The sequence below is a fragment of the Myotis brandtii genome, unplaced genomic scaffold (assembly GCF_000412655.1).
Source record: "Myotis brandtii unplaced genomic scaffold, ASM41265v1 scaffold1047, whole genome shotgun sequence".
NCBI lineage: Eukaryota > Metazoa > Chordata > Mammalia > Chiroptera > Vespertilionidae > Myotis > Myotis brandtii.
Window position 1 is genome coordinate 99,612 of NW_005353525.1, and position 10,294 is coordinate 109,905.

At 61.3% G+C, this 10,294-nt stretch overlaps 1 protein-coding gene across 1 annotated transcript in view; it reads right to left on the reverse strand.

The window, feature by feature from the left end:
- The window catches only part of LOC102254029 (protein fem-1 homolog C-like), a 15,863-nt gene extending 7,268 nt beyond the window's left edge, over nt 1–8,595 (reverse strand). The window contains 1 exon segment of the mRNA XM_014538832.1: nt 7,137–8,595. Within this exon segment, the coding sequence (XP_014394318.1) occupies nt 7,137–8,393 (1,257 nt within the window). The 5' untranslated portion in view covers nt 8,394–8,595.
- Between the last annotated feature and the right edge of the window lie 1,699 nt (nt 8,596–10,294).

Genomic DNA, 10,294 nt, shown 5'->3' on the forward strand with positions numbered 1-10,294 from the left:
GAGGCCTCTCGGCTCCGCTGATCCCAGGGCCCGGAGGCCCCTCGGCTCCGCTGATCCAAGGGCCTGGAGGCCTCTCGGTTCCGCTGATCACGGGGCTGGGAGGCCTCTCGGCTACGCTGATCCCGGGGCCCGGAGGCCTCTCGGCTCCGCTGATCCCAGGGCCGGGAGGCCTCTCAGCTTCCCTGATCCAGGCAGGGCAGCCTCTCGGCTCCGCTAATCTCGAGGCTGGGAGGCCTCTCGTATCCTCTAATTCAGGCGGCCAGGAGGCCTCCCGGCCCCGGGATGCCTCTGGCCTCGGCTGATCCCGGGGCCGGGAGGCCTCTCAACTTCGCTAATCCCGGGGCTGGGATGCCTCTCGGCTACGCTGATCCTGGGGCCGGGATCCCTCTTGGTTCCTCTGATCCCGGGGCCCTGAGGCCTCTCGGCTCCCAGGGCCTGGAAGCCTCTCAGCTCCGCTGATCCCGGGGCTGGGAGGCCTCTCGGCTATGCTGATCCCGGGGCCCGGAGGCCTCTCGGCTCCGCTGAGCCCGGGGCCTGGAGGCCTCTCAGCTCCGCTGATCCCGGGGCCGGGAGGCCTCTCGGCTCCGCTGAGCCCGGGGCCTGGAGGCCTCTCAGCTCCGCTGATCCCGGGGCCGGGAGGCCTCTCGGCTCCGCTGAGCCCGGGGCCTGGAGGCCTCTCAGCTCCGCTGATCCCGGGGCCGGGAGGCCTCTCGGCTCCGCTGAGCCCGGGGCCTGGAGGCCTCTCAGCTCCGCTGATCCCGGGGCCGGGAGGCCTCTCGGCTCCGCTGAGCCCGGGGCCTGGAGGCCTCTCAGCTCCGCTGATCCCGGGGCCGGGAGGCCTCTCGGCTCCGCTGAGCCCGGGGCCTGGAGGCCTCTCAGCTCCGCTGATCCCGGGGCCGGGAGGCCTCTCGGCTCCGCTGAGCCCGGGGCCTGGAGGCCTCTCAGCTCCGCTGATCCCGGGGCCGGGAGGCCTCTCGGCTCCGCTGAGCCCGGGGCCTGGAGGCCTCTCAGCTCCGCTGATCCCGGGGCCGGGAGGCCTCTCGGCTCCGCTGAGCCCGGGGCCTGGAGGCCTCTCAGCTCCGCTGATCCCGGGGCCGGGAGGCCTCTCGGCTCCGCTGAGCCCGGGGCCTGGAGGCCTCTCAGCTCCGCTGATCCCGGGGCCGGGAGGCCTCTCGGCTCCGCTGAGCCCGGGGCCTGGAGGCCTCTCAGCTCCGCTGATCCCGGGGCCGGGAGGCCTCTCGGCTCCGCTGAGCCCGGGGCCTGGAGGCCTCTCAGCTCCGCTGATCCCGGGGCCGGGAGGCCTCTCGGCTCCGCTGAGCCCGGGGCCTGGAGGCCTCTCAGCTCCGCTGATCCCGGGGCCGGGAGGCCTCTCGGCTCCGCTGAGCCCGGGGCCTGGAGGCCTCTCAGCTCCGCTGATCCCGGGGCCGGGAGGCCTCTCGGCTCCGCTGAGCCCGGGGCCTGGAGGCCTCTCAGCTCCGCTGATCCCGGGGCCGGGAGGCCTCTCGGCTCCGCTGAGCCCGGGGCCTGGAGGCCTCTCAGCTCCGCTGATCCCGGGGCCGGGAGGCCTCTCGGCTCCGCTGAGCCCGGGGCCTGGAGGCCTCTCAGCTCCGCTGATCCCGGGGCCGGGAGGCCTCTCGGCTCCGCTGAGCCCGGGGCCTGGAGGCCTCTCAGCTCCGCTGATCCCGGGGCCGGGAGGCCTCTCGGCTCCGCTGAGCCCGGGGCCTGGAGGCCTCTCAGCTCCGCTGATCCCGGGGCCGGGAGGCCTCTCGGCTCCGCTGAGCCCGGGGCCTGGAGGCCTCTCAGCTCCGCTGATCCCGGGGCCGGGAGGCCTCTCGGCTCCGCTGAGCCCGGGGCCTGGAGGCCTCTCAGCTCCGCTGATCCCGGGGCCGGGAGGCCTCTCGGCTCCGCTGAGCCCGGGGCCTGGAGGCCTCTCAGCTCCGCTGATCCCGGGGCCGGGAGGCCTCTCGGCTCCGCTGAGCCCGGGGCCTGGAGGCCTCTCAGCTCCGCTGATCCCGGGGCCGGGAGGCCTCTCGGCTCCGCTGAGCCCGGGGCCTGGAGGCCTCTCAGCTCCGCTGATCCCGGGGCCGGGAGGCCTCTCGGCTCCGCTGAGCCCGGGGCCTGGAGGCCTCTCAGCTCCGCTGATCCCGGGGCCGGGAGGCCTCTCGGCTCCGCTGAGCCCGGGGCCTGGAGGCCTCTCAGCTCCGCTGATCCCGGGGCCGGGAGGCCTCTCGGCTCCGCTGAGCCCGGGGCCTGGAGGCCTCTCAGCTCCGCTGATCCCGGGGCCGGGAGGCCTCTCGGCTCCGCTGAGCCCGGGGCCTGGAGGCCTCTCAGCTCCGCTGATCCCGGGGCCGGGAGGCCTCTCGGCTCCGCTGAGCCCGGGGCCTGGAGGCCTCTCAGCTCCGCTGATCCCGGGGCCGGGAGGCCTCTCGGCTCCGCTGAGCCCGGGGCCTGGAGGCCTCTCAGCTCCGCTGATCCCGGGGCCGGGAGGCCTCTCGGCTCCGCTGAGCCCGGGGCCTGGAGGCCTCTCAGCTCCGCTGATCCCGGGGCCGGGAGGCCTCTCGGCTCCGCTGAGCCCGGGGCCTGGAGGCCTCTCAGCTCCGCTGATCCCGGGGCCGGGAGGCCTCTCGGCTCCGCTGAGCCCGGGGCCTGGAGGCCTCTCAGCTCCGCTGATCCCGGGGCCGGGAGGCCTCTCGGCTCCGCTGAGCCCGGGGCCTGGAGGCCTCTCAGCTCCGCTGATCCCGGGGCCGGGAGGCCTCTCGGCTCCGCTGAGCCCGGGGCCTGGAGGCCTCTCAGCTCCGCTGATCCCGGGGCCGGGAGGCCTCTCGGCTCCGCTGAGCCCGGGGCCTGGAGGCCTCTCAGCTCCGCTGATCCCGGGGCCGGGAGGCCTCTCGGCTCCGCTGAGCCCGGGGCCTGGAGGCCTCTCAGCTCCGCTGATCCCGGGGCCGGGAGGCCTCTCGGCTCCGCTGAGCCCGGGGCCTGGAGGCCTCTCAGCTCCGCTGATCCCGGGGCCGGGAGGCCTCTCGGCTCCGCTGAGCCCGGGGCCTGGAGGCCTCTCAGCTCCGCTGATCCCGGGGCCGGGAGGCCTCTCGGCTCCGCTGAGCCCGGGGCCTGGAGGCCTCTCAGCTCCGCTGATCCCGGGGCCGGGAGGCCTCTCGGCTCCGCTGAGCCCGGGGCCTGGAGGCCTCTCAGCTCCGCTGATCCCGGGGCCGGGAGGCCTCTCGGCTCCGCTGAGCCCGGGGCCTGGAGGCCTCTCAGCTCCGCTGATCCCGGGGCCGGGAGGCCTCTCGGCTCCGCTGAGCCCGGGGCCTGGAGGCCTCTCAGCTCCGCTGATCCCGGGGCCGGGAGGCCTCTCGGCTCCGCTGAGCCCGGGGCCTGGAGGCCTCTCAGCTCCGCTGATCCCGGGGCCGGGAGGCCTCTCGGCTCCGCTGAGCCCGGGGCCTGGAGGCCTCTCAGCTCCGCTGATCCCGGGGCCGGGAGGCCTCTCGGCTCCGCTGAGCCCGGGGCCTGGAGGCCTCTCAGCTCCGCTGATCCCGGGGCCGGGAGGCCTCTCGGCTCCGCTGAGCCCGGGGCCTGGAGGCCTCTCAGCTCCGCTGATCCCGGGGCCGGGAGGCCTCTCGGCTCCGCTGAGCCCGGGGCCTGGAGGCCTCTCAGCTCCGCTGATCCCGGGGCCGGGAGGCCTCTCGGCTCCGCTGAGCCCGGGGCCTGGAGGCCTCTCAGCTCCGCTGATCCCGGGGCCGGGAGGCCTCTCGGCTCCGCTGAGCCCGGGGCCTGGAGGCCTCTCAGCTCCGCTGATCCCGGGGCCGGGAGGCCTCTCGGCTCCGCTGAGCCCGGGGCCTGGAGGCCTCTCAGCTCCGCTGATCCCGGGGCCGGGAGGCCTCTCGGCTCCGCTGAGCCCGGGGCCTGGAGGCCTCTCAGCTCCGCTGATCCCGGGGCCGGGAGGCCTCTCGGCTCCGCTGAGCCCGGGGCCTGGAGGCCTCTCAGCTCCGCTGATCCCGGGGCCGGGAGGCCTCTCGGCTCCGCTGAGCCCGGGGCCTGGAGGCCTCTCAGCTCCGCTGATCCCGGGGCCGGGAGGCCTCTCGGCTCCGCTGAGCCCGGGGCCTGGAGGCCTCTCAGCTCCGCTGATCCCGGGGCCGGGAGGCCTCTCGGCTCCGCTGAGCCCGGGGCCTGGAGGCCTCTCAGCTCCGCTGATCCCGGGGCCGGGAGGCCTCTCGGCTCCGCTGAGCCCGGGGCCTGGAGGCCTCTCAGCTCCGCTGATCCCGGGGCCGGGAGGCCTCTCGGCTCCGCTGATCCTGGGGCCAGGAGGCCTCTCAGTTCGGCTGTCCCTGATCCCGGGCCCGGGAGGCCTCTTGGCTCCGCTGATCTCGTGGCCGGGATGCCTCTGGGCTCCGCTAATTTTGGGGCCGGGAGGGCTCTCGGCTCAGCTGATCTCGTGGCTGGGAGGCCTCTCGTCTCCTCTAATTCAGGCGGCCGAAGGCATCCCAGCCCCGGGATGCCTCTCAGCTCCGCTAATCCCGGGGCTGGGATGTCTCTCGGCTCCGCTGATCCCGGTGCAGGGAAGCCTCTCGGCTCCGCTGATTCCGGGGCCCTGAGGCCTTCGGCTCTTCTGATCCTGGGGCCGGGAGGCCACTCGGCTCTGCTGATCCATGAGGCCAGGAGGCCTCTCGGCTCCTCTGATCCTGGGGCCAGGAGGCCTCTCAGTTCGGCTGTTTCTGGGGTCCTGAGGCCTCTTGGCTCCGCTGATCCAGGTGGCCGGGAGGCCTCACGGCCCCGGGATGCCTCTGGGCTCCGCTGATTTCGGCCCGGGAGGGCTCTCTCCTCCGCTGATCTCGTGGCTGGGAGGCCTCTCCTCTCCTCTAATCCAGGCGGCCGGAAGGCATCCCAGCCCCGGGATGCCTCTGGGCTCCACTTATCCCAGGGCCCGGAGCCCTCTTGGCTCCGCTTATTCCGGGGCCGGGATTTCTCTGGGCTCCGCTGATCCTGGGGCGGAGATCCCTCTTGGCTCCTCTGATCTTGGGGCCCTGAGGCCTCTTGGCTCCGCTGATCCCGGGGCCTGGAGGCCTCTCAGCTCCGCTGATCCCGGGGCTGGGATGCCTCTCGGCTCCGTTGATCCCGGGGCCGGGATGCCTCTGGGCTCCACTGATCCAGGGGCCGGGAGGCCTCTCGGCTCCGCTGATCCCAGGGCTGGGAGGCCTCTCAGCTTTCCTGATCCCGGGAGGCCTCTCGGCTCCGCTGATCTCGGGGCCAGGAGGCCTCTTGGCTCCGCTGATCCTGGGGCCGGGATTCCTCCTGGCTCCGCTGATCCATGAGGCCGGGAGGCCTCTTGGCTTCGCTGATCCTGGGGCAGGGAGGCCTCCCGGCTCTGCTGATCCCCGGGCAGTGAGGCCTCTCTGCTCTGCGGCTTCAGGGCTGTTTGGCTTCGCCGCTTGGAGCCTGAGTATGGAGATTAACCGCCATCTTTTAGATTCTATAATTGAAACATTGTATCTTTTGGAGCTGTTGCTTCAGGAGCTCAGATCCCTGCAGCTGCAGGCGGGAACCTTGGTTTCCTCTATCGCTGAGGCAACCAAGCATCCTGTTCTCAGCTGCCTGGCTGCCTGCAGACATCTTGGCTGACAGTTAATTTGCATATACTCACTGATTAGCCAATGAAAAGGGTATCGGTCGTATGCTAATTACCATGTTTCTCTTTTATTAGTGTAGATGGTATATTTATAGTAAATACTGGGAAACCAATCCTATAAATTTAATGCTTATAATGGTTTAGCCAATGCGAGCACGATGATATCAAGCTAAATGAATGCTAATGTTATCGCAACAGTGCTCATTTATGAAACAACTGTTAATAATTCATGTTTTAACAGTGCTAAAATAGAGTCAAATGATCATCTGTGAAGTGAAACAAAGGCCTCTAGCTTGTCTGGGATATGCCCCTTATAATATACTAGAGGCCTGGTGCACAAAAATTTGTGCACTTGGGGGGTTCCCTCAGCCTGGCCTATGCCCTCTTGCAGTCTGAGACCCCTTGGGGGATGTCCACCTGGTGGCTTAGGCCCGCTCCCTAGGGGATCGGGCCCAAGCTGGCAGTCAGACATCCCTCTGGCAGTACTCAGGGGATGTCCACTTGCCAGCAGGGAGCAGGCCTAAGCTGCAGTCGAACATCCTTAGCGCTGCTGAGGAGGCGGGAGAGGCTCCCACCACCACTGTTGTACTGGCAGCTGTCAGCCTGGCTTGTGGCTGAGCAGAGCTCCCCCTATGGGAGCATACTGACCACCAGGGGGCAGCTCCTGCATTGAGCTTCTGCCCCCTGGTGGTCAGTGTGTGTCATAGTGACCAGTCATTCCCAGTCATTCTGATCTTAGGGTCATTTTGCATATTACCCTTTTATTATATAGAATAGAGGCCTGGTCCATGGATGGGGGCCAGCTGGTTTGCCCTCAAAGGTGTCCCCGATCAGGGTGGGGGTCCCCACTGGGGTGCCTGGCCAGCCTGGGTGAGGGGCTGATGGCTGTTTGCAGCTGGCCACACCCCCTTCAGGGTGGGGGTCCCCACTGGGGTGCCTGGCCAGCCTGGGTGAGGGGCTGATGGCTGTTTGCAGCTGGCCACACCCCCTTCAGGGTGGGGGTCCCCACTGGGGTGCCTGGCCAGCCTGGGTGAGGGGCTGATGGCTGTTTGCAGCTGGCCACACCCCCTTCAGGGTGGGGGTCCCCACTGGGGTGCCTGGCCAGCCTGGGTGAGGGGCTGAGGGCCTTTTTTTGGTGATGGAAGCTCCTAGCCTCTCCTTTTATTCTGGGATTTATTTACCTTGTATAATTGAAACTTTGTAGCCTTGAGAGGAGCTTAGAGCCTGCCAGTGTGGGCGGGAGGGAAGCCTCCTGCTCACTCCAGCTCTGTGGCCACGGCCGGCTGAAAGCAGTTATCTGGGGTTTATTTACCTTCTATAATCAAAACTTTGTTGCTTTGAGTGGATCTCAGAGCCACCATGGCAGGCAAGAAGCTTGGCTATCTTCATCATTGGGGCAACCAAGCCTCCTGCTTGCTCCAGCTCCGTGGCTGGGGGCCACCATCTTGGTTGGGTTAATTTGCATATAGTTGCTCTGATTGGCTGGTGGGCGTGGCTTAATGCATAGCAAAGGAACTCTGTGAAGTGAAACAAAGGTCTCTAGCTTTTCTGGGATATGCCCCTTATAATATATTCTATGATTCACTATGACACGAGCAGCAAGACACTGCAATGTGGTATGATTTATGGGCTGGATCAAATTTTTAGCTATTTCTTTCTCGTCCAACAAGTCACTAGCAGTTTGTTTGTGCAAGTTTGTGGCATCAAAATGTGCACCTGATTTGATAAGGAGATTCATGATGTCTGGATGGTTGTTCAGAGCAGCAATATGCAGGGGACTGTTGTCATCGGAGTCTCTGACGTTCACATCAGCACCACATTCTATCAGTATGGCAGTAACTTGCAGAGATGGAAATTTGCAAACAGGATACCGCCCTACACATGTAGTATTCTTGTCCACAGCCAGATGAAGAGGGCTGAAGTTATTCTTTCCCCTTGGATGCAGCTTAAGAAATCTGTATATAGTCTGCTTTTTGAAGTAGTCCTGTTCTAGAGTACAAGGAACTTTTTCTAACAAGCAAATTAAGTGCAAAATGATGGAAAGAGCCTTATTTAACTGTAAGGGGTCAGCTGGACACTGAGTCTGTTTGATAGCTTGCTCTATTTCAAGGACACTTTTGCACAATATGCCCATAAGATCATCAAATGTAACAGTGGTACCAAGCAGGCCTTTAGCCCTATCCTGTAGCATAAAGGAAAGTTCTACAAAAGATAATACGCTGCTGGTGGTCATTGGGCTTAATGGGTCCAAATTGTTCTGTTGCATATCCAAAGCATACTTCCATAGGTTGATGCATCATTTGAAATTTCAAGAGTCTGAATAGACAGTGCCTCTATACTTAATAGAGTAAGAGGTATCAGGATGAGAAGGACCAAGAATACATTCTCTAATTAATATTGCCTGCATTCTCCTCTCATCGGGATCAGCAATAAGACCTTCTAGCTCTTCTGAACTTTTTACCTCCTTGGCATAATCATAAGCCATTATTAGTGTCTGAAGTACTGGTTTGCTAATTATATTAGTCCTATCACTGTACCTCATGTTCATTGCCTTTTTCCAGTATTTTAAAGCCCCAAGTAGGTCTCTTGTTTTGTCTACAAATGTAGCTCCCAGAAGCTCTAAAGCATTGATCCGCTCTGTTTTGCTAGTCTGTGCATGGTGAGTCACAAAATCCACAATATTTGTGTGACCAGTCACACTTGCTGAGAGAAGGGGAGTCATTCCATAACCATCCTTTTCCATCTTGGCATAATACATTAGAAGCATCTTCATGATGTCCAAACTTCCAGATTCTGCACAATCATGCAATTCAGTATTACCTTTAACACTCTTTCTATTAACATCTGCTCCCTTTTCAAGTAAATAACTGCGCAATCTCTTTGTGTCCTTTGTAACATGAAATCATCAAGCAGGTATGCCCATGCCGGTTTGACACTTCCAAATCAGCTTTGTGTTCTACAAGGTACTTCACTATTTCCAAATGGCCATTGAAACAGGCAGCTCTTAGAGGAGTTGAATTGGTCAAAGTTGTGTTGTTCACAGATGCTCCATGATTTAACAAAGACTGAACCACCTTCAGATGTCCTGCTGCAGAAGCAGCCTACAAAAGCGGAGCCCCCTCAATGGTTTCACCATCCAAATGGACCGAGCTCCCGATTTCTATGGAGGCACTGCACTGCTCCAGGAGGAATTCCACCATGTCAAGGTGCCCATACCTGGCCGCCATCAAGAGTGGCATGGCCCCATTTGTTTTCTCAGAGATCAAGAAGGAAATCTCCTCTTTGGATTTGCTTGCCAACAACTTGGTGAGGAGCTGGAGTTTGCCATCGTGAGCTGTGTTAAATATGGCTGTCTTTAGATCCATTTATGTCTAGGTGAGAGGCTGTGCTTTTATTTATCCTTCAATGCAAAGCTCCAGCTCAAGTCTATCAACACAGGCACGAGTCACAGGAACCAAAGTTTACTTTTAAACACAGAACCCCAAGACTGATATAAAAAAGGGGGGGCAGTATGTTCTGTCCTGTTGCCTTCTGACATCTGACAACCAGAGCAACAAACTGCCCTAGCTAGTCCTTCCAGCCGCCCCCTTCTCCAGCAGCCTCCTTCAAATGGAAACCATTGTCCTGGCTGCCACCTATGCTGCCTAGCTCCGCCTGCAGCTGCTCAGTTCCTCCATGCTCATGCCCCACAGGAATGAGTGTGCCACTTGCCCTTCCCCACCATGCAGAGCTGCCTTCTGCCCTCCCTGTCTACACAGGCTACAGTGGCTGCAGTGACTGCCACGGCGGATCTCATTATGTGATTTTTGTCTCTCAATTTGTTTCTGTGATCTATCATGTTTATTAATTTGTGGATATTGTACCATCCTTGCATCCCTGGAATAAATCCCACTTGGTCATGGTGTATGATCTTTCTGATGTATTGCTGAATCTGATTTGCTATAATTTGGGTTTTGGGATTAGTGTAATGCTGGCTTCATATAAAAAGCTTGGAAGTGTGCCTTCCTCCTGAATTTTTTGGAATAGTCTGAGGAGGATAGGTTCTAGTTCTTTGAATGCTTGGTAGAACTCCCCTGTAAAGCTGTCTGAAATAGGGCTTTTGTTTGCTGGAATATTTTTGATCCCTGCTTCAATTAATTAGGTAGTTATTGGCCTATTCAGGTTTATAAATTCTTCCTTTTTGAGTTTTGGGAGCTTGTATTTTTCTAAGAATATATCCATTTCGTCTAGGTCAGTGGTCGGCAAACCACGGCTCATGAGCCACATGTGGCTCTTTGGCCCCTTGAGTGTGGCTCTTCCACAAAATATCACGTGCCGGCATGCACGTACCGTGCGATTGAAACTTCATGGCCCATGTGCAGAAGTCGGTTTTCAGCCTGGGTGAGTCTATTTTGAAGAAGTGGCCTTAGAAGAAGTGGGGGGTGTTGGTTGGTGGAGTGACGGGAGACTCGGTGCAGGTGGGCCGCGGGATATGCAGCGGGGGAGATACAACTTCACCATCCCATTGGCAGCCATCTTAGATCTCTAAAGTTATTATTAATAGGTATTTATTTATTGCCATTTTAATTCTGTATGTCTAGGTTTCTCTCTATATTTATTCTTCTCATTACAGCAGTCCCTTTAGCCTTTCTTGTAATGCTGGATTGGTGGTGATGTACTTCATTAGCCTTCTTT